This window comes from Vidua macroura, chromosome 5 (genome assembly GCF_024509145.1).
Source record: "Vidua macroura isolate BioBank_ID:100142 chromosome 5, ASM2450914v1, whole genome shotgun sequence".
Classification (NCBI taxonomy): domain Eukaryota; kingdom Metazoa; phylum Chordata; class Aves; order Passeriformes; family Viduidae; genus Vidua; species Vidua macroura.
In genome coordinates, this window is record NC_071575.1 from 9,730,096 (window position 1) to 9,754,448 (window position 24,353).

At 38.4% G+C, this 24,353-nt stretch overlaps 1 protein-coding gene across 1 annotated transcript in view; it reads left to right on the forward strand.

The window, feature by feature from the left end:
- Window positions 1–24,240, forward strand: part of ETNK1 (ethanolamine kinase 1) — a 29,602-nt gene extending 5,362 nt beyond the window's left edge. The window contains exons 2-8 of the mRNA XM_053977627.1: window positions 4,401–4,660; window positions 5,376–5,516; window positions 6,210–6,352; window positions 12,561–12,644; window positions 14,047–14,207; window positions 16,195–16,268; window positions 17,370–24,240. Coding sequence (XP_053833602.1) covers window positions 4,401–4,660; window positions 5,376–5,516; window positions 6,210–6,352; window positions 12,561–12,644; window positions 14,047–14,207; window positions 16,195–16,268; window positions 17,370–17,442 — 936 coding nt within the window. The 3' untranslated portion in view covers window positions 17,443–24,240. The remainder of the gene's footprint in view (window positions 1–4,400; window positions 4,661–5,375; window positions 5,517–6,209; window positions 6,353–12,560; window positions 12,645–14,046; window positions 14,208–16,194; window positions 16,269–17,369) is intronic.
- The last annotated feature ends 113 nt before the right edge of the window (window positions 24,241–24,353 follow it).

The following is a 24,353-nucleotide window of genomic DNA, read 5'->3' on the forward strand; positions in this document are numbered from 1 at the left end:
AAGAATATTCTTCAGAAAAAAAGTGAAAAATAAGTAACTTATTCTTTTTTTTTTTTTTCCCTGGCATTAAAAAAAACCAAAACAAACCCCCTGCTCTGCCAAAAGAAAACCCCCCCAAAAACTTTCACATATTGTCACGCATTCCAATCAAAACCAGCCCTCAACCCAAAACTGCCCAAAACAAAACCCCCACTCACCTTGAAGCTGAAGTGTGTATGGTTTGGTAGCCCAGAAAAGCCATGTGAAGGTTGCCCAGCATGGTCTGCTGTGAGCACTGCTGTCTCCATGCTGCTGTCAAGCACAGCACCCCAGGAGTTCAGCAGAAGCTGTAGCTCAGCCTGTGGCTGAACTTGGCAGAGAACAGTGCAGATGTGCTTGCTTCCTGCGTTTTTGGTATTTTTAACACCAAATGAGCTCGCTCCTGATCATCTGACCCCTAAATCCTGCAGACAGTGACTTTCACCTGCTGAGTGAAATGACCTGGAGGATGTGGCTCCAGAGCCTGGAGACCTCTGAATGAGGCTGCTCATGTGAGAATTTACCCAAGGCATTTTCCAGCAGTTGTACTTTGTCCTTCTTTTATGAATAGCTACAGAAAGGCATCTACAATAGCTACAGAGAAAGAAATAAGTAGCCTTGTTTCAAGGAGTTCAGTTCTTGACTTGTATACTTGTGGATGTGTCTGTGTAGACTATACTTTTCCAGAAGAAACATCAACTTAGATTTACAATACAAAGTTGAAGTTTTGTGGACATTAAAGAAGCATGTTATTGAAGTCAGTTCTTTTCTGGAGATCTTAAAGTCAGTCTGGGGTTCAGCAGCAGAATCTGGGGAATTCCTGCTTATTTATGCTGCAGTTTCATTTCACTGTTGTGTTTTTATGGCACTACAGTACTGTTTCCTGTGTTCTTCTCCTGTGGATGTCATAACTCAGTCTAGAAGGGAAAAGTCAGCCCTTCTGAGTCATAAGTACTTTCTACTTTGCCCCATGACACTTTTATTTCTGTCTATTTGTTCTTGTTACATGTGATTGCAATTTCATTTTCATTCTTCTCATTCTTCTGAGCACTTGGAACAAAGGGATTAGAGAGAAGCTTTTCATGGAACACCTGCTTATTAGATGGAAGCATATGCATCATATGCCTGTTCCAGGAATCTAATAACCTACTAACAATGCTTTTAGGGTAAGCTGGCTCAAAGGTGCTTCATGTCTTGGTTGTACCATGTGCTGCTCTCTGAGACTTGAATAACTTAATCTTACTTGTAGCTTTCTCATCTTAAGTCTGCATATCATTAAACAGTTTCTTTTCTTTCTAGAAAGTCTTGGCTTCAAGCTAGATCTGATTGTGGGCAGTATAAATATAATTTCCAGAAATGTTTCTTGAGTTTAGTTTTACCTTTGTATCACCTCATGTGAAAGTATGTATTAAGCTGTGATAAGCACATATCACAGTAAGTAACTTTTTGGGGATTACAGGCATGTCAGAATTTTGCTGCTGAAGGTTTTTTCTGTATTGCATTGTGTTCTTAACCTCTTTTGTCTCTGTATTTTTTTTTTAATTTATTCCCAGAATTTTCTACTTTCATTGCATTCTGTAGATTCTTCCATCTTCTTCCATGTGGCCTTGATACTTCACTGATTATTTTATCCACATCATCAGAGTCTGTTCTCTACTTTTCGTGCTCAACTGATGCTTTTGCTATAGAACTCCTGTGCTGCTCTGCTTCATTTCAGGTTATGTTTTGGGCCAGGCCTTCTAAGCTGATTCTTTCAATGGTAAAGGCATTCTGAATAAAAGAGTAAAGTGACTATTATGTTTTTTTACTGGTGGTAGTAAACACTAGATGTTTTCTTATGGTGGAATATGGAAATTGTCTACTTTGAATAATGTTATTAGAAAAGTGAACCTTTCTGCCTGTTTAAAAAGCAAGAGCTAAAATGCTCCTGGGTGTAAATAATTATTTGTAGCAGCATGTTACAAATAGATGCTAATCAGTAGAGTTCCTAAATTAACAGTTGAGGGAGTCCAATTTCCTTGTTGCAGATTTCTTTTTTATTAGTGCTAATGAAACTTGTTTTAAGGGGATAATAGACCTATGACAGAAGGTGTAATGTGCCCAGCAGTTTCTGTTCAACAGCATAACAACTCAAATTCTTTGCATCAGCACTATTAATCTATTTTTTTGTAGTGTCACTATTTCTGATGACCTTAGAGCTGTGTTGTTTTCATAGTACATTTTTTTTCTTTAAACTACATTTTGGAAGTTTTTATCTAAGTATGGCAGACAAGATAATTTTGACTTGAACAGCTCAACACGAGTCACTTCTGCAAAGTGCACTTCATACTTTTTAAATGAATTAATTCTGGGGTTATGTTAAAAGGTACAAGAATCAGTACTTGTATGTTGATTTGCCATCTTTAGGTGCTTGTGTCCTGCACGTGGCTCTCCAGTAGAAGGAAGACACATGCTCACTAGAGAAAGTCCAGCAAAGGTTCATGAAGATTGCAGAGGGACCTGGAGAATCTTTTGTATTTGGCCTGAAAAAGGAGGCTTGCAGGGATCTTAGATGTAAAAATACCTGGGGAGGGGGAATTGAAGAGACATTCAGAGTCCAGTGACAGACAAGGCAATGGGCACAAAATAAAACACGGGAAGTTTCATCTCAACAAAAGAAAACGCTTCTTTACCATGAGGGTGGTCGAAGGCTGGAATGTGCTGCCAGACAGGTTATGAAGGTTATAAAGTCTCCAGAATTCCTGGAGATTTGCCCTGGGCACAGTCCTGGGCAACTGGTTCTGCCTGGCCCTGCTTGAGCAGGGAGGTTTAACTAGAGGATCCCAGGAGGTCCCTTCCTCATCTGAGCCGTTCTGTGACCGTACATGTATGACTGGGAAGGTTATGAATGGGTACATTTACAGTACAAGGGTGTAATTTGTGATTTACAGGCATTTGAAATGCATTGAAGTACTGCCTGCTCAAATCTGTGAAGCACTGCTCAAGCCCAATATCTATGGTGCTAAGTGGAACTGTTTTCTTACTTGCAGTGCTTAACGTTGTAACAGTTACCTTGAACACTGTTCAGGATTCTTCATTATTCACCTTGAGTTATTAAAGTCATAGCTAATAATAAGATGTGCCCATAAATTGTAGAGTCTTAATTTTGAGTCAGTCAAAGAGGCCTTCTAGGCAGCTTTATTTGAATTTATGGTAACCCTCTCTAGATGGAAGTTATATAATTTGCTATACCTACTTCTTCAAGATTGAGTGTTTGTAACTGTTCAAGAAAATAGAGTACTGTTGTATCTTCTGCATCTTTCCTCAGAAGCTTGGGCTATTTCTTCTAATTTGATGACAACTGAAACTTCCCCACTTCTTTTCTGGATTTATTGATGAATCTGTTGACCTCATCAAATTGGGGGTGTTGGGGAAAGCAAAGCATATGAGCTAAAACACATCTACTGTAAAAGTCTTGTCTTTTCCTAAACAGGGAGACTTGACCCAACTTCAGATTTTTTTTTTCCTTTAGTAGTTAAAAAAATTTGCTCCTAATTCTCAGTTTTTCTAAACCCCTGAGATTTGGAAATAATCTATCACTTGTGTTTGAGTGATACTACTTCCCAAAATAAAGGCTATATCTTGGGGGGGGGGGGGGGGGGGGGCGGGGGGAGAGAAGGGAATAGAAGTCAAACTTCCTGAATTTGGTTTTACTGTTTTATAAAACAAACAAAAAACCCCCTCCCCAAGACCAAAAGAAAACTCCACCCAAACTGTCCAAGGTTCTAAAGAATTATGATGTCTGTAGGTGTGTTTCCTGTTGTTGGTGTGTATTTTTAGCAAAAGCACTTTATCATTAAATACTGTGGCTTAGAGTAATGTGTGACACACAACAGATCACTGCATTTGTCAGTATTTTGTTCTGGGCCTGACTTAGGGCTTGAGGCAGAAGTCATATCAGAGGGTACAGGACTGGACATGAGTAAATAAGGAAATCAAACTGTTGTTGTTGAACACTTAGTGTTCTGATCCTGATAAATAGGTTTCTTTTCTTCTTCAGCTGACTTTCTGACCTCATTGCTATTAATTAAAAAGTGTTTGTTATCCAACTTGAAGCTGCTTTTTGCTGCTTGCTTGTTTTACTGTGAGGATGCTTTATGGGAGGGTTGAATTAAGAATTAGGGTTTTGAGGGCACAGAGTAGAAGAGACATGACTAAATACAAAAATCCCCCCACATTTATATTCAAGTATTTTCTTCATGATACTCCTGTAAGATTTTATTTCTTAGTGCTCAGTCTAGTAAACATTTGTGTTTTGGGAGCTAACGGATAACTCAGCATTCCCTTCCTGCTTGTTGAAGATGCAGAGTTGAGTTGCTTACTGCGTTATTTTTGCTTTCCAGCTGTTCACTGATGGAATCACCAATAAGTTGATTGGCTGCTACGTGGGTGACACGACGGACGATGTGGTTCTGGTTCGGATCTACGGGAACAAGACGGAGCTGCTGGTGGACCGGGACGAGGAGGTGAAGAGTTTCCGAGTGCTGCAGGCCCATGGCTGTGCACCACAGCTCTACTGCACCTTCAACAATGGCCTGTGCTATGAGTTCATGCAGGGAGAAGCCCTGGATCCAGAGCATGTGTGCAATCCAGACATCTTCAGGTAAGCTTTTAAACCTTTTTAAAAAATCTCATCATTTCATTGTGCGTTTATGAAGTTCTGCCTGGCCTGAAGGACTTTGAGCTGAGTTTGAGCAGAAAACGTGTATTTCTGTAAGGCTACGCTATGCTGATGTTCACACTGCCTTAGTTATGGTATTTCAGTGCTGAACAGTGATCCCTGATGCCTGCACAGAGCACTGTACTCATTAAAGGTCTAGTTATTGTGTTTAACACTTGCACATCACCATTACAGAGGTCATTGAATGTGGTGGAGTTGTAGGGGGCTGGACTTGGTTAAAATACTTCCAACTGTTTCCAAGACATTCCTTTTGCAAATAGATACCAGGAAGTTCCACTGAGAAATGATTTTTTAAACTGTTAGCAGTGAACAGAAAGTGCTGATGTCACAAGATTTTAGTTTCTCATGTGTGAACTGAAATGTATTTGCCTAAAAATAGCAGATAATTTAAATCAATACTTGGAAAAATAAGCAAGAGTAGACCGTAAATTCAGGTTAAGTTTGTGTGCTGTAACTGAACTCCAATCCTTCCCCCTTCCCTTTACACAGGTAGTGATCCTAATGAACTTCTGAGTCTTGAAATGTGCTACCCTATGGCTGTGCTCCTCTTGTGTAAAGCTTCTTTGAATTCCTGAGCTGTATTTTTTTAGAATTTTTCAGTTAAATATAACATTGATTTAATTTTAATTTTTTTTAGACTCATTGCTAGACAGCTTGCTAAAATCCATACTATTCATGCACACAATGGATGGATCCCTAAATCAAATTTGTGGCTGAAAATGGGGAAATACTTCTCTCTCATACCCACAGAATTTGCAGATGAGGAAGTAAATAAAAGGTGGGTATTACATCATGTTCTTTCCAGACTTCACATTCCTTCTGCTGGATTTTGTGTTTGTACAATATCATCAGACTTTGTATTGCTCAGAAGGCAGACTCCAGCTTAAAAATATTCTTCATGTGACTTTGAAGTCATGGACACCCTTCTTGCTGCATTGTAATTAAAGAATGCTCTAGCAAAGTGGTTTTTCTTTTACAACATCAAATTGTTAAGAAAACCGAGAAAACATGAGTAGGTAACTGAAAATGTAGAGGACAAAATGGCCATTTAAGTGTATACTGTGACTAGACTAAAACTTAGTGTTAATTTCCTCAGTATAGATACATATGGTACCTAATACTGTTGTGTATTCTTCTTGGAGGAAGTACTGGAATGTGAACAAAAAGTGAATGAAATTCATGCAGTAATTCTTTTAATCTTTGCACCTTTAAAATGTGTGGGAGTGTATTCATGTTCTGCTCCTGATTCTTGGACTACTGTTGTGTTTATAGCACAGATAATCTTCAGAAAATTGTTTTCTGGGGAGGACAGAGAAGAACGATTGCCATAATTTGGGAAAGAATAGCCCGATTTGGGAGAGGGTCTGTTGAACTATTTGCAGGAAGAATGTAGAGAAAAATACTTCATTATAAATGCTTGTTATGGAACACAGATACTAAATGTTAACTCTGTTTCCTTATACCTGAAAAGGTTCTTAAGTGACATTCCAAGTCCTCAAGTTCTTCAGGAAGAGATGGCCTGGATGAAGGAGAGGCTGTCAAATTTAGGATCGCCAGTGGTGCTCTGTCACAATGACCTGTTGTGTAAGAACATTATTTACAACAAGAAAAGAGGTATGTGTGAGTAGTGAGGGGCTTTGTGTGCGCTGTAATTGCATGTGCTGCATCAGTGGTGTTGTTTTACTCACTTGTTGAGGTGAAGTCACTTTGAGCTTTTGAGACCCAGTGTAATGGTAGTGATACCTGTGCTTAATTAGCTAATTTTCATCTGTATGCTACTGTATAGAGGAAGAAAATCAGTGTTCCTTGCTTTTTTTTTAATGACCTCATGAATTGGTTAATCCCCAGCTTGCCTGTATGCCTGAGTTTCAAAGTACGTAACTGAATGCTAATTCTATTCTGGTTGTATGAAACTTCTAGGAAGAAAGGAAAATCATGCAAGTATAGAAAATAACATGAAAGTTGTCTCTTATAACATTTTATTCTGGTTTGTGGGGAATATCCTTTCATAATGAAGAATCTTAATGATATTAACTTCTACATTCAGTAGCTCAATTTGTTTTCTGCAGGAGGTACACAGACATCTTGAAAGATTTCTTTTGTAAATACGTGCTTTGTTTAAACAGTTGTAGGCAGCACACATCTTGGCAAAAGTGAATTACAGTTTTGTTTCTATTACTATACACATAACTTGTAGTTTACGTTATTAAGATCTGTTAAAGCTTCCATATAAACCCACAGCTCATTGATTTTAGTGGTTTGGGGCTCGGTTACTAAGTGAATCAATCAGGAATTAAAGCAAACAAGGCAAACTTGTGACACCAAAATGGCCACTGTGCAGTAACAATACACAATTTTCCTCCCATTTCAAATACCTGAGCTCAGCTGAATGTGACTAATCAGATTACAAGGTTTTCCCTTGAAATAAGGATGACGCATTCCTTCTAGTAGCTGCATATTTTTGTGCCAGTTGAGTAAGATTGTTGGTATGTAAGTTATGTGCCTTAACTCCTAAAGAAAAAGAAGAACAAAACCAAGCTGGTGCTGGTTCCAGTGTGAAAACTGGCTGTATGTGCCAACGCATTTCTGCATCATATGTGAATTCTGCATCATGTCTGCATCACCATATGAACTGAGGAAATAAACTCTTTTAGTGATGTGTATACAACTTTCCCTCTGAGTAATACCACCTTTGAAGGGAATTGCTTTTAGTTATCTATGCCTGTATGTGTATATGCACCCTAACAATGCTATTAACATAAACTTTGAATTCTGTGAATTCAGTACCAAGCTTGAGTGGTTTTACTGAGTTTCAGTGATGGACTATAGCTCTGCTTACAAAGAGAAAAGGGCGAAAGCATGAAAGGTGTGCATAAGACCATACTTGTGGTCTTGAACACTTGGAGTTTTGATACTGTAGTACCAAAACTAAATCTCTTTTTACCATGTGGGTTCTTTTAGTGCTGAAATTACCTTGGGTTTTAGCATTCCAGAGCAGACCCACTGAGATAAAAGTATTTTTTAGTCACTTTTCATAGCAGAACCATGCAACGAAAAAAAAAAAAGATCTGAGAAATTCCTTTAAAAGCTTACCTGTTGTGGTTGATAGGCTTGAAGCTCCTAATTGGAAAAATAAATGCTTTTCTTTTTGTAAGAAGAATGGGGGGAAAAACAACGCCAAGAGTGCGTCCCTTGTGAGCAATCCTACAGTAACAAGTATGTAAGTGTTTAGAGTTTGGAGACTGGGTAGGGAGAGTGAGGTTTGTCAAGTACTTAGGCTTCAAGCAAGCTGTAAACAGCTGGGGAAAACACTTGGAAATGTGAAGTAAATATATTATCAAACTTACGTTTCAACACTGCACATGTACTGTGTTGTAAAATTTGTGCAATCTGGGTACAGCAGGGACCATTTTCATAGTAACCAAATCTCAATGCCATCTGTAGAAAGGATGGTTGTCATTTGGAAGCTGTTTTTTATAGCACACTTTTTACAGAGCATCAATAGGAAGCTCAGCTTTAACTGCAAAGAAACATGTATAACTGGAATTGTGTTTAGCAGAGCAAAAGCTTTTCTTGGTATAAGAGAAATTCTGCAAGACCAGAAAATATAATCTTTTTAAAGATGAGCTTCACAAGGAATGGCATCAAATTGTCTGAAGGTAGTTGACAGCTTTGGTGAATGCAATACTCTGACTAAATTCACTTTTCCATCTGGAAAAGCTTCTGTGTATCCAAAAGACCTTGGTGACCCTAAACGGAAAACAAGAGAAAATTGATTTTCTAGATTAACTACCTTATTTTTTCTTTATTCCTCACTAAAATTTGTGCAAAACTGGAAGTATTGTCTGGCTTTTCAGAAGCTGTCACAAAGACAACCTACTTTGTTTTAGTAATACTGTATTTATAATTTTGTTTTTGAATGCTTAATTTACACATTTACTAGTTGGGGGGGATGTGTGGGAGGATGTTTTTAAGCTACAGACCATCAGGACATACTAGAACTTGTGTCCAACGCAGTATGAATAATTATGGCTTGTTCCTGCACTTTGCCTTAGATTTGTCCTCTGCATTGAATTCACATTAAGTTTTCAGACTTGAAAGAAAAACCATAGTCGTGCCACATACTGCTTCTAAGAAAAATCAGTCTCCTGTCCTTATTTGTGAGCCTGGAAGAACATGTTGAGTGTTAACTTCATTTAATGGAGTCTCACTCATCTGATTTGAATTTGTTCCTGCTGTGGCGAAGAGAACTCTGCCTCTTGCTGTTTTGTTAATGTCCATTCTCAGTCACTCAGGATATGGAAATCTGCAAGTGGTACTTTACATAACTTATAATTATCACTGTCATCTACCCTTTGAAGGATATAGTTCAGCACTTCACATTGCTTTTTATTGTGGTTTTGGCATCAAGAATATTAAAAATATACTTGAAGCTTGGTACTGCTTATTTATAGACCTTGTGCTCTGATGCTCCTAAATGTCTTTGGTTTTTGTGGTTGTGTTTTTTTTTTTTTCCGAGTGTGACCTGGGAATTTCCAAAAGTACCTGATATTTTAAGAGTGTTCAAATACTTGCTATTCAGCAAGATTCAGGATCAGAGTGTTGTTCTGTTTCTATGTGTGCTCTTTTTGCATATATGAAAATCAGCTGGCAGGGAGTTGTGTGTAGGTAGATGGATAGTTTGTTCTGCTTATTCCCTCTGCCTACCCAAGGTTTTCTATGATCCTTGGTAGGAGTTTGTGGGTGCTCAGTGCTTCTGAAGATGGAGGCATTTTTAAGGCTTCTGGTTTCAATCTAAAAACCTGTTTTGTTTTGCAGAGCTCTTTTGGGTATTTATAGCTAAAATATCCTTTGGGTGGGTGAGCTGTGTGATATTTTTAAAGCATGTTCCTAGCACAGATCCTTGTCTTTGGAGCTGTTTCCAGGGGCTCAGTGGCTCACCTGGTCACCTTGTGAGCAGGATGGGACAGAACTCGGGATACACCCTTCAGCTCTGGTAGCTACAGCCAAGACTTGGGCAGGGGAAGTGCTTTCCCTATGAAACCATTAGAAAGGAAAAGCAGCTAGGAAGAGAGCTGTCCTCCCCCTCCTTCCTGTCAGATCCTGAGGAGATCCAGCAGATGCTTTGTTGATTGCTACTTGATCTATGTAAAAGTGCATTTCTGGGATATGGAATACAGTGAATTCCGTTCTGTATCTTTCTGTGGTTTTTGTGGGGTATGTTGCATGTTGTCTGCCCTAGGAAATGCCTGGAAAAAAGAAATGTGTTTCAACTTGAAATATTCCACACTCTTGACATGCCTATTTCTGTCAATAGTAGTAGCTTCTCCAGAGAGCTTGTTTTCAAATGTTCTCATTTCAATAAAGCACAAATACACCTAGACCAGTGTCTCTTGCTCTCAGGGGTATTGATGGGATGTCCAATTTGTGGATACCTTTTAGAAATCTTGAAACAACAGCTAACTGCTAAGCCAGTAGTGTAAGCCATAGTTTTTAGAAGTGGCTTTCTCATATGAACTGCAGTAAATCTTAAAATACACCGATTATTTAAACAATGACTGCAGACTTTCTTCTGCTTTTTCTAAAGCAGGGTAAATGCATGTATGTGTACATATAAGTACGTCCATGTTGCACATTTTTGAAGCAGCAAACTTCAAAGCTTTTGTTTTCAGTTCCACAGAAAAAACTGTGCATCTTTATTTTGACCCTTTGTGCAAAAATTAATTTAAAAGGTTGAGTTGCACAGTAGTATGAGTCTGAAATGGATCAGTGCAAATGCAAAGGTTTTTTGCTTTGAACTTTTATCTTATCAAATGGGAGTTTGCCAAGTTTTCTCCATCTGCTTCCCAAGGGCTTGGTATGTCCTTGTTCCTGCTTTGTGAGGACAGTGCCTAGTAACAGCCCCACCCATATCTTGTTAGCTTCAATTTCTGCTTCTATGTAATATTCTTTATATATGGAAGTAAGTTGTTTAAATGTAATTAAGAATTCATGATTGCACCTAGGGATGTTCTAGGTGAAATCTGCTAATGAAAAATTTAAAGTATTTATGTCCATATTTCACTAGCAAACTTTCACCTGCTGTGTTTGGATTTTAGGTAAGGAAGGAAGAAAGCAAACCTCTCAATACAAGGGATATTAAATGTCTGGGGGGCAGAAGGGGCTCAGGAGATCACTTGTGTAGCAGAATGTTAGCCAGGGGTGGGATTTTAAGTGGTGTGTGGCTTTAGAGGTGTCTGTTGTGAAAAGCAGCCCTGGAGAAGCAGTGAGAAGAGCAAGGCTGGGAATCTGCCAATCAGGCAGAGCAGAAGTTCATCAGTGACAGTAAAATCTTGCTTGCACTGCTGTAAGATAAGCTGCTTCAAAGCTCTGGAGAACTTCAATTTTTCCACTGCCAACAGAATTTCCTGGAAGGAGCTTGCCACTTTGCAGGGCTGTTGGTTTGTTAGAACCTAAAACATTTAACATCATAACCTTGGTAAGCAAGGCTCTCTTTCAGTGGAAGAAAGGGTGAACTCAGACTTGGAGGATTTGTGACTAAGTGATTATATTCGTGTTGTAGAGTTTAATTTCCGTTTTAAGTGCTTAGACAAAAAGATTTGTCCATCTGGCAAACATAATTGTGTTAGGAGTTCAAGAGTGGCAAAGATGAACTGCATAGAAAAGAACATTTCTAATAAACTTCTGTGCTAACTTGGTCAGGACATTGGTGAAACTATTTTGAGATGTACAGTATTCCTAAATCTTAAGGAGGCAGTGTAATAGGCACTTAAATTCCTTAGTCTAGGAAGTACATACAAAATGTACTTAATTTTAACATTGTTCTTGGTTTTCTTTTTAGCCTAGAGTTTTAAGTAATATTAAAAGATTTTTCATTATAATAGAGTGAATGTTTTTGTTAAATAATGCAAGTAGTGATAAAAAGAAAGAGTATAGAGAGGGAGAAGGGTGCAATGGTGAAAATTACTTATTTCAGTATAGCAGTGAGAAATGTAAGGTTTTGCTTTTTAATGTTCTAGTGCAAACATATATTTTCTTAATCCATTGCTTCGTTTTCATTTTTTTTAGTAATTTTGCTGGTTTCCCTTAAAGTACAAGAGCTCTAGTTTTGCCTAATCCATTTTGTTTACATTTTGACTGTTCTTGAGCAGCTTCAATGCATTTTCCCCAGCTTCAGTGCAGGTAAACATAATTAGGAAACATTTGGGGCTGTGTTTTGCTGCTTTATCAGCCCTTGTTTACACAATGCTATAGTTTGATAGCTTTGGGGACCTTATGGTTCTCTGATGGTTTCTTGAGGCTAGTTGAATCCAGCTTAAAAAAGCAACAGTTAAGAATAATCTTGCTTTGTAAGAGTGGTAGAGGAAACAGGAAGTATCAGCATATTGCAGTGTGTTAGTCCACTGTGGCTGCACATTTGTGTGAGAATAAACAGGACTGTTATTTTTTAAGTCAGGGAGAAATTGATCTGCTTTTTCTACATAAAGTTTAAAGAAAGAATGTGCTGCTGTACTTCTCATTTTGAGAGTAAGGGAGGCCCTCATGTGGTAGAAGTTAAAATTGAAATTCTGCTACTGAGACTTGAAGCAGAGAGAATTGTAAGCTCTAAATTTAAGAGCTTTGCTGAATGAATACTTACCCTTAAATAGCTCATATCATAGAAGTCACAGCCTTACTCTGAAATGTCTTGAGTGCACACTGCTGGGTACAAGATGGGTCTGTGGCTTGTTTTCCCCAAAAATCTTCAAAGGACACCAAGCTATCAGGGCTGGTACTTGATTTGATCTGGACTCTTATGTTGCTGCTATTGTCTGTCACACAGGTGATGTGCAGTTCATAGACTATGAGTATTCTGGGTACAACTACCTGGCTTATGACATTGGAAATCACTTCAATGAATTTGCAGGTAAGAATTGGGTTTCTGAGGTAAGAGTTGACTGATTTTACTAAAGACCCCAACAAACTCATTATTCTTTTTGTTTGTGTATCTGGTTACATGCTTACAGCTGTCAGCTCAGAATGTGTTGGTGTCTCATTTTGCAGACCAGTTGTGCCCTTCCTTTGCAGGTCTTTTAACTCAGAGATGGAAACATCATGTCCTAAGTTCTGGTAGAGTTAGATAAGTTCAGAGTACATAGCTTTCACCCCATCTTTCTGTGAGGTGACACAGCAGAGACAGCCCACTGTGGTGAAATACTGTCAGTGTCACACTAGAGGTGCATGTGTTGACAGTATTCTGTGGGATTCCACAGTGCCACAAGGCAGGATTGTGTTTTTTGGTGGTTTTGAATGTGTGCACTAAGTACTTGGCCTGTCCTAAAAAGAGAAGCAAAGGCTAAAAGACACTGTCATAGGGAAAAGGTGGGATTTTAGGAATACGGTGGTTTTAGATTTATTTATTAACTAGTTCAAATTTTTTACAGCAAATGCCCATTCCACTTACTCCATAAGGGAGAAATGACCTCAAGTGTATGCTGTACTATTTCAGAGCACGGGCGAGCAGGGAAAACTACATAATAATTAGAGCAGATGGAAAGCACTCTGTGGTGAAATGAAGAGCCATAATCTACCAGTTACTTCAAAAACAATGTTAAGTTTAGATAACTTAAAAAAAAAAGAAAAAAAAATCAAAGTGTATGCTTTGTAATTTGAGTTGTGTAGTTGGTAATTTAAACATTTGGAAAGCAAGTTAAATTAATGAGAATTCCTAAATTCACTGAGAGTGATAATGGAAGTGAACTGTGATCCAGGTTTGGGGCTCCTGGCAGACTCCCTATAGCTTGTGACTAAGCACCTCCAGTATAGGAAGAAAAACAGGATAAAAATGAGTTATGGGCTCCTAATTCCACTAATGCCCTGTGGAGAAGAGAGGCAGAGTCACAATAAGTTTTCTTCAAACGTGGGCTCGGTGATAACTGGGTATGCATTTGGATTTGGCTTGAGATATTGTGGCATACAAGTCTCTTTTCCTACAAAATACTTAATATTTGATCTATTTGTGAGGGTTTTTGTTTCATAAAGCAAATACTTAAGCTTTTTCTCAAAACCCAAGGTGTTGAATCCTAACACACAAACAGACATAAATTTGTAATGTGGAACACTCAGATTTGTATGTGGGAACTTGCTGGCAGCATGTAATTTAAGGTGAGGTCAAAGTAGAATTGTGGTTATTTGTTCACATCAATCTGTGCCTGTGTGTTGGGGTGGGAAGGGGCACAGTAATGGACTACTAGTGGTAGTACTAAAGGGTTTCTCATGGTCTTTTTACGCAGCATAAGGTTCTGATAGTATTCTTGTCTTTTTCCTAGGAGTAAATGAGGTAGACTACAGCCTTTATCCCAACAGAAAATTGCAGGAGCAATGGCTGCGATCTTACCTTGAGGCCTACAAAGAATATAAAGGATTTGGGACAGAAGTCAGTGAAAAAGAAGTTGAAGTTCTGTATGTCCAAGTGAATCAGTTTGCACTGGTCAGTATCAAACATTTGATTAGAATATTTTAAATGATGCAGAGAAACCTGATACTCTGCGAACAAATGTAATTGCTATTTTCTTGAATTTGAATGTAGTGGCATGTGAAGAAAACTTCCATGAGAAATAACTTTGCTCTTCTATGGAAACTTGCTTCTCTGTTGCATATTAAATACTTTCTGTGGAATATTCCTAGTGAAGGAGGCACTGCACATTCAGAAAACGAGGAGATGAGCTTTGAGTGAGGATTTCTGTTTATTGGCCTGGCAAGTTTTAAGTTTGCCACAGCTTGTGGGGGGTCTTTGCTGAACTTTTGCTTGTAATGGTAAGAAGACAGAAGAACAAGGTAGTGCTTCATGAAATCATATAAGCTTTAAAAGCCTTTTTAAAAATAAGATGGTAACATTCTGTTAAACTAGAATATATGGATTTTATTTATTTTTTTTCTTTTGCAGATAAATAGGTCACTCTAGAGTCTCTTGCTGATCTTGTTTTGCCTAGATGATGTGACAGGAAATGTTACAGCAGAAGTGCTTGGATGTTTTTTTCTTCTGAAGAATAACATTCCCAGCTATTTGTAGGAGGAATAATGCTAAAGTAGCAACTTTGGCCTTATTTTAGTCCTCTTCTCTACTAATTCAAGCACACCTCTGTTACTGTAATACCCTGAGCTTTCTGGCAAAAGCTACAGGCTGCAGTGAGGAAGTAGAGTTAACAGGAAGCTGATTATTAAACAAGCTTTAAAAACAATGGCTTGTATGCTGCTATTCTTTTAGAATGTTAGTTGTTACTGTTAAATTCAGCTGCCCATTCATTTAGGAAAGTTGGAGCTGCAGTTTAGCAGGCTGGTGGTCTGTTTGAAAATCAATAGCACTCTTTTGTCAGTTTCAAACAATGGCCATAGCAATGTTTAAGAGGATGGAGTTGTGTTTAGAGAACAGGTCAGGACTTGCCTGTAGTCTACCTGTGATGCACAAACAGCGTGTGACTCTTGTGTCAATTCATGTGGGAAGCTTTCGTAAGGGAAAACTTGACATAAATCGTGGATGTTGATGTAAAATGATGGACTGCAGCTCTCTGGCCAAGTTATCTGAACCAGAGGTACAGGATTCACATGGGCACAGATCACTTGCTGTTTTGAGGTGTTTTCAGGTGTATCCATGGATGTCAACTAAATTCCTGGTCAAGTGTTACATGCAAGCTTCAGGAAGCCATTTAGGTAATTAATATGAGCAGTCATTTACTGAAGTTCAAAGTCTGTCCAGAAGTGTCTTCCACAAGGACACTGTCAAGCTTATGGGCATCACTTGTTCATTGTGAAGTGTATTAACATCATATCATTAATATGATCCATACTTCCAATCTGAAAGTGAGCAGAGGCCTCCAGACTACTGCTCTAGACTCCTAATGGAAGTAAGTCTGGAACAGATGAGAAATTTGTGTAAATGCTGATGAATTAGAACTTGTCTTAAAACATTACATCTCTCTTTGTCCAAGCCAGCAGTGAAAGTGAGTGTAATTATATAGGTCTAAGGATGTAATTGAAAGTTGAAAAGGAATTTCCTGTTTGCACTGGAGCTCAATACATGAGGAGTAATAGAAATTCACAGCGGTTGAGGTGGTGGTTACATTTCTGAGCATTTTTTTAAGCATGTGTATATAGTCATACAACAATCTACTTAATAGGTGACAGTTTATAAATGGAATGTTGTTTCTCTTGAAAAGCAGCAATCAGTTGCTGCTTTCAGCATGGGGAGGGAGTTAGACTCCAATGCCAATTGCAACAAGGCAATTGCCTTGTCTGATTGTGAGTAATTAATTCTGTAATACTGCTTATAAATCTCTTTGGTAAAGAGAGATCAAATAACTTTACAAAAAGATCGGGGTTTGAGTGTTCTCTTATAGATGTTTTGTCTCTGCGAGAATATGTTTACATGTTAGATTTAAGATAAGGTTAATTTTTTCTGGTAAATTTTTTTCTTTCAGGCTTCACACTTCTTTTGGGGATTGTGGGCTCTCATTCAAGCCAAATATTCCACCATCGATTTTGATTTTCTAGGGTAAGTATGCTTGCTGTGTACAGTCATGGAATACTAGAGGGTGGAAGGGACTTGTGGGACCTTACATTTAGTCCAACACCCCAGCTATCAGAAACTGAGATCTGAGCAACACACCTGACCTCTGTGAACATACAAGAAAACTCTTCAATTGTAAGGGAAAACAAGGCAGTAAAAGCTGTCTGTCAGTGTTTTTTGTTGCGGAAAGTTCTCTAAGTTATGTGCCCCTGGGCTAAAACACATGGTTTACAAGGCAAGGAACATAATGTTTTTGGGTATCAAGTGTTTTTTGCTGCAGAGACAAAGGCATAAAAGCCAAGTTGGTCAGTGAGGTGTGCTATCTGTCAGATGCAAGACCTACATTTCCAACAGTGTGAGTCAAAGATATAGTACAAAAGAGCTTGATTACTTACTGCATGGAGTGTTGATCCTGGAAGTTTCTATTCTTGTTTTAAAGAGTCTTTGTACCACCAATGAATGTTAAGTTCTGTTTCAGGTAGATACCTGTGTCTTTGGCCTTTTTAAAAAGGTCTTTAATGGCAACAAGAAGAGGAATTAATTTCTCCATTGGGGACCGAGCAAAGTGATAAAATTCATCATTTTATCTGGCAGGATGTCCCACTTGAGGATTTTTTGCACTGCCTAAGCCAGTTTTCTGGGCTGTATAATGTCATTTTTGTGAGTAACACCGATGTGGGTTCCCGATTTTCTCAGGCCGCAGTACCGGGCAGTCACCGCTAGATGGAGAGAAAACACCAGTGACAACCCCAAAAACGTGTCAGCGTTGACACTTCTGTTTTAAGCATCAAGATCAAATTTCTGTGGCATTGCAGTTGTTGGACAGTCCATTAAGAACAGTTAAACACTAAACCACTACCCTTGATAATCCTGGAGCAGCATGCAAGCTGGGACTGGGGGATGGTGGAGAAGAAGTTCTGTAATATCATTGCTCTCTTCTTAATTTCTTCCTTTGGCAGCTGCTAAGAGTCAATTTTGGAAACAGGGTGCTGGGGTCAGTGGAATTTTGACTAGTCCTACTTAGCATGGCTGTTGTCATGTGAAGAATTAGCTGTTCCTAACCTGTCTCTCTCTCCCTTTGACCAGGTATGCAATTGTTCGGTTTAACCAGTATTTCAAAATGAAACTGGAGGTCATGACATTAACTCTTCCTGAGTAATGAAGAGGAGGACTCTTACCAAGTGGATAGACAACCCCTGAATCTTTTCTGAGAACAGATACTGGAAAAAAAATCTAAACATTTGTTGAAGTGCTGTAATGCTCACTTGGTGGTTCTTGCTTTATAAATAATGCCTCTAGACAGTCCTTCAATGTTAAATTTATTATGAAGAACATACGTACTGCTGTTGATATAAAACGGATTAGAAACTTGCTAAATCTATAAAAAGTTGTAGAAATGGCAATTTAATCCTTCTTTGTAATTTAACATGTTGTATGTGAATTATTTATTATACGTTTAACATGATTCCGTTGCTGCTTTCATCAGTTTGTGTTAAAGTTGGGTGCAGACAGTGAAGTTGTTCCAAAGGATTCATTTAACAACTTATTTTATTGAAGTTGCATTCACTTATGCTAAAGAAGACATGTCAGAGACAATTCTTCTTTTAGAGGCCTACAAGCAAAAGGAGTGACAATAGACTTGTGAGATCTCTAGTGTGGTATAGCTAGGGAGAAGGGTTAGGATGATCTTTATTTTTTCCCCTGCTTTTTTTTTTTAAAGGTCGCTTTCCATACAATGGTACTTTTCTTTTGCACAAGAGTCAAGCAGCTTATTGAAATGATAAATACAATTTTGATATTTTTTTCGTCTGGATTGGGCTGTAGAGATGTTCAAGTTCTGTGACCACAAGATTCTCTGAGGATATTGTACCAGCCGCTAGTGTTGGGTGGACAGCCTGCCGTCCCCAACTTCCCTGGGAAAGCTGCTTGTTTATTACGTGTACTCTTAAAATCAAAAGACCACTATTCCAAATCTCTCTTCCTTTTTGCAACTTGATTCTGGATTTGAACCCCGTTCTGGTGTCTGTATCTGTTGTGCTCCAGTGGCAGAACAGACTGTTGGACCCGAGATAGGAGAGCAGAGGTCCTGTGGCACTGGGGAGCAAGACGCAGGATTACAGCTCCTGTATCAAAGACAACTTTCTGCTTTGTCCCCATCTAACTTTGGACTCTGAAGTCTTAAATGCCTGGTCCTGTAGTTGTGCAAATTCTGGTATGTCTGGTGGTTCTTTTTTTTTTTTTCTGTCAGCAGATTGCTTTTCAATGCCTCCAGTTTGAAGGACAGTATGGAAAAGTGTATGACTTTGGCAGTGAGGCTTTGATCATCTCACACACTTTATTTCTTAAAGCTATTATACCAAGAATGGTCTGGATTACAAAATGTTAACTGAAAAGAAAATGTTTACCTAATGGAACAGTGCATAAGTTTGTGTGGAAAAGAGGCTTTAACTGTGAAAGGGAGGGTGGGGTTGGGGGGCAGGAGATGGGAAGGAACCCACAGCAGAAAACTCAAGCCCAGCAATATGGTTTGGGGCTAGGCAGGCATGAACTCAACTCTGATGATACTCTGAAAAAACTTTGCACTTTGGTCACATAAGTGCCCACGTGTACAAAGTCTGTGCATGAGCACATGCAAACACAAACTTACGTGGGGAGTCTGTTGTACAGACTCCAGCAAAGATATTTATTCAAAACTGCTTTATGGCACAGGGCTCTGTGTGTGTGTGTATAGCATGTACACACGTACATACACATGTGCTTTACAAAAGCTTGGAGTGATTCAGGACAAATAAAACTCATGTGAATGAAAAATCTTTCACCAATAAAGACCATTTCCAATGGTATTCTGTTGTTTTACAAAAGCACCGTTTAGGGTTTGTTTTTCCTCTTGTTTATATTAATCTATGAATGTTTTCATTTTATTTTTATTCAGTCAAAACCTTAAAAATCTTTATACAAATGGGAGAGCTGGGATTTTTTGTAACTTGAAATGAGGTAACCATTTTCATTAGCTGGAGGCTACTATACTGGACAAACTCTCTTTGATTTGAAACAAATAGCTTAAATAGACATTTATAATTTACTTTGTAGCAGTTATCAAGGATGTTGCTAGAGCTCATGAAGGCACTGAAGTCCTTAATCTTCTGTACTTTCTCCCTATGGATTTTATTGACATTTGATGAATAATACCCTGCTGTCTCGTATTTCCTTTAAGTTCAGCAAGATGTCCTTGGAACTAAGATTGCTAAAGATTTTTGAACTCTTTGTTACTATTTTCTTCCAAACAGTGGCTTTATTTCTGACAGTGTTACTTTGTATTTAAGAAATATTTTGAAAGAAGGCTGTGAAGTTCATTTGGTCTTGGGAAATCCAACAGCTGACAGATCCGAACTTTCCCAATGGCTGGCAAAACACATTCCCATTTCAGGTACCAGTACTACTTAGGTTTGGAGTTACTGTAATTTTTGTCAGTAGTATTTTGTTTGTATAGCTCAAGTAGCAATAACTGCAGGAGTGGAAGTTTGCTTCCGCAGAACCAAAGCTTTTCCTGAGTGCAGCTCAGTCTCATCTTTGTGGAGTGAATCCTGTGAAAGCACTTTGAAGCAGGTAGCAAATAGTCCGAGCTTTTCCTGAGCCACTTTGAAGGAGCACAAGGACTGTCACAGGTTACAGTGGTTGACTTTGCAGTACTGGTCAAGGCTTTAAGTTTGCACCTTGGAATTCACTTCAGCACTGCTCTGTATCAGCTTTCTCTTGAGAGAAGTGCAGGTTAAATCTTGTGATCACCTCTGAGGAAATACTGTAAAGCATCTCCCAAAATGAAATGCCAGTTGCCTTGAGCCTTGTTCCACATCCGTTTGAGCCAGTAGCACTTGGATATCCTCATTTCCTGAGGAATATCTAGAGATGCATTAAGTTGGAAGTAGTAATTTGCATTGTAGATGGTAAGGTAGCTTGAAACTGTGAATACAGGACATTCTGAATGTAAGTTAGGTACTAGAAAACATGTACTTGTTTCACTTAATTTATTTTGGTCTTTGTAATAGCAACATGAAGATATTGGAAGGAGGACAAAAAATGACTGAGCTCTAGAAACATCCTGTAGTAGTTTTGACTGTGACTTGCCAAGAAGATACTCTGTTGCCTTTGTTAAGCTAAGGGCATGAATGCCAAAATTAATAATTCTTGCTGTAGTTAAAGCTATATTGTAAATATAAAGAGGATCATTAATCTGGGCATTCTTGCAGAAATAGCATCAAGTCAATAGACTGTAGTGGCCTGGTTGCTTTTGTAAAGCAGAATAGTGTGATTTATTTTTCTTTTTTTCCTTCTCATTTCTGCAGTCAGATCTGGCTAATCCAGACCTAATTTCTTAGGTCACTCAAGCACTAAAGATTTCTGAACGGTCACTAGTCTCCTGTCACGTAATTTTAAGTACTTTCATTGACACTTGTTGATTTGCTTTTTAAAAGGACGTGAAATTTGCATTTACCAGGTCTGACTGTTCATGTATATAAACAGTGTAAATAACCATTTGTAAATTAGTGTGAATTGTATTCTATCTTGCATTTATGGACTTGTGTATTGCATTGTATTCTCTCCTATTTTGTAGAAATCTTGTTGTAAAGAAGAAATCTAACTCTGTGTGCAGACTTCTTTTGTTAAATTGATTTATAATGCAGCGTAATACTTTCATGTTAAGATATCCATTTATAGCCTTGGACGCCCAGTGTCTTTTTTCCCCCATTAGCTTTTTTGAAATCTTGCTCTTGGGAATGATTCTGGGAATAAAGAGATTTATACAGTACTTAGATTAAGAGAAAATCTGTTCTAATAATAGGGCAAACCATGTGTCAGAGGTATATGCAATACCAATGGGATTGGGAAAGCTGTTAAAATTGTTTCTTTAAACTTCCAAACATTTCCTGTACATTCTTGAATGCTGTTGACTTCTAAACTAAGGGTGTTGGATTGAAGCGCTCAGAAGTGTGTGCTCCCATGGGGACACTGAGGTAGCTGTGATAGAGTCCCTTGAATGCTTTTGGTGGGTATAGCCTTCTAATATCCACCAAATAATAATAAAACTTCTAATAGGATTAGTTGCTAACTTGTAAATGCTTATACTGAATGCCCAAATCACTCATAGAGTTCTGTGAATTAATTTACCTCAACACTAGAACTATTGGTACCCCTTTAGAGTATTTAAAACTTATAGCTGATATATTTTCCCTGTGTGTGATTCCTTCCCCTCCTCCTTGTGCCCACAATCCTACTTCTTTTAGCATAAACATGAATCTAAAATCTTCCTTTCTGTACTTGGCTTATCACTATTTCCTTTTAGACTATAATTACATTCTGCTTTGTCAGTGCATGACTTCTCATCAGTTTTTTTTTTTTTTTTTTTTTGTGTAAGAAATCCCTTTCTGAAGAGGCCTTTAACCTTGGAAACACAGACATAATAAAAGTTAGTTTTTCCCCTGACTATATTTCATCACTGTTGCCTTTCATTGTCTGTTATGAACTCCACAGTGTCCTTCAGCTCTTAGTTTCTTCTTCTCACTGGTGTGTCGAATACCTCAGCTGGAAAATTCTGGTTTGCAGATCTGGTTCTCCATCTGACAAATTGACCTTGATGCAATTTGTACAACCTCTCAGCCTTACCTGTGGTGACACTTGAGGTTACAAAGGTCTTGGGAAGTGAGTTTATCAAAGAAGTGCTAGTCAAGAGGAGGGATGGGCTTGATAAATATAAGTAAAAGAAAGTCACTCACTTGGAATCTCAAGTTTTTGCTGTAGCAAGATATTGAATATGCTTGTTTACTCTCATGATTTAAGGACAAGAGCAAATTATAAAGGGTAAAGTTTGCTTCAGAATGAAGCTCATTCTTTTAAAGCCTTTGGTAGGTAACAGAAGCTTCCAAATACTCTTTTGTTACTCATACCAAAAGAAATCTTAAAATTGGGTAACTTTTTGATTAAATAAAACTTTGTTCCAAACCGCAGTGACGCTATAGTCTCTTGTTTGGGGCAGTCCTTGTTCTTGTTTGGGGCAGTCCTTGTTCTAGTTAGCAGAGCAGGTTGAGCATGTCTCACGTGTCTGTTTTAGCTGCTTGTGTGTTCCTTGTTTTCATGTTTTTTGCTATTTGTTGTGTGTTAAGATTGCTGAACTGCTGCACTTGGCAACTATCTGCTATCATCTTCCACACCCAGCAGGTTGTAATCGTGGTAGTGGAGCAGAAAGCATTTTTTCAGACCTTAAGGGAAATGCAAGGCTGATATGAAACAATCTTGCAAATGATTTTTCCTCCCTCTTTATGACTGTGAGTGGTAAACTGATTGTTTTCAACAGCTGTGAAAGATAGACCTTTGAGCTTGTGCAAGGTAGATATTCTGTTAACCAGACATAGGATCTTTAGGAAAGGGGCTCTCAACAGTGAGAAATCACACCATTCCAGATGGAATGTGTTGGATTAAACCAGACTTTGTGGCTTAGAGACCTTCAGTGGGAAGGAAAATGTGTGGAATGTTTGCACAGGCTGGTTGTAAGGAGGTGCTCCATCCAAGTGAAGTGCTGACACACTGGATAAGGCATTGTTTGATTTTTAAAATGCTTTTCTTTTTTAAGTGACTTTTACAGTTGGTCTGATCTGTAGAGATTATGTAATTAGGAAACTGGTCAACCTGGGAAGAGAGGGAAGAGACTGTTCAAAAAACCATTTGTAAAAAAGGAAGCACCTTTCTAGCTGATGAGTTGGCAATACATTGTGTTTTGGGCTTTTCTGTGTATTTAATAGTGTGGATGGTGCTCTGCACCAAATTCTTCCATAAAGGGTTTTATTACTCTTGGAAAATGTCAGAAAACTGACTGGCATGGCCCTGAAGACCACTGGGACCTTAGATGGCCAGACTTGACCAGATGACCAAATTTTTGGTTCAAGGTGTCACACTCTGTTTCTGCAGCCTTCTGAAGTTGTCAAGCTGCTATCACAGTTTCCCTGTGCTGTGGAATTTACTTCATGGACTTCCCCAATGTCTTTGATTTGGTGTTTATAGAGAGATAACACAGAGGGGAAACTTCATGGAAATGAAAAGGAAAGGAAAACTAGTTACTTGAAATCTAGCAAGCAGACTTTGTCATTAAATGCTGAAATAACTTCAGGTGCTGCACCAGCCTATTTTTGTGGCATTGCAACAGTGTTTTTCCTCTATTAAGTGGTTTTGGGTTTTTTTTCCCCACATAAAGACCTGTGCAAAATGCAAAATGAAAGAGACCTTGGAAGAGAAACATAAATAACATCATATAAAATGGATAAAATACAGCATGAACTGGAGAAAAAGTATGTGTTTCAAAATTTTTGGTAGTATAATTCCTACGTGTTATCAGAAAATGTGTCCAGCCTTCAGTGTGTGAAAGAGTTCTTTCTTTTACTTTGTAGCAAGTTTCCATTTACCATTTTGTATCACAGTGTGGTAGTTATGCTGCTGCTTTGTACACAAGTGCTTTGAATAGTCTCAGCAATGTACCCAGTCTTTCTGAGGTGTGACTTCAAGTTAGAGCCATTGGTTCTGAGCCTCTTCACTAAAACCCTCTGAACACTTGTAGATACAGAGCCACAGCATATTAGGAATATATTCCATTTTGTGTCATTCTCTTTGTTACTGCGGGTTTTTCAGTGTTCTTTTAAACACAAGTCCACTCGTGTCCTGTGAGTAAACTAAGCTCAATTAATAAAAGAGCCTTTGTCATCCCCAAAAGTGTCCCCATGCCTCTTGTGTGTTGTGATGTTTAGGTGCATCATTTATTCATTGGAGTGAATTGTATTTCTTTTGAGCTAAATGTGATTGAAACTATTCTAAGGCCTTCTACCACTGATTAAATGAAGTAATGTACCTTTCAAAGAGATTTATATTGTGTAAATAATTTCAAACTGCAACAATAAAGTTGGTTTCTAATGGCGCTGTTGGTATATATTGTGATGATTTTGCTTTCCCCAGGTTTGAGAACTCTTGGTTCTCAGAATAGTCAAGAGTTCTTAAAGGGTTTTCACTTGTGTCCTAGTGCATACCTCT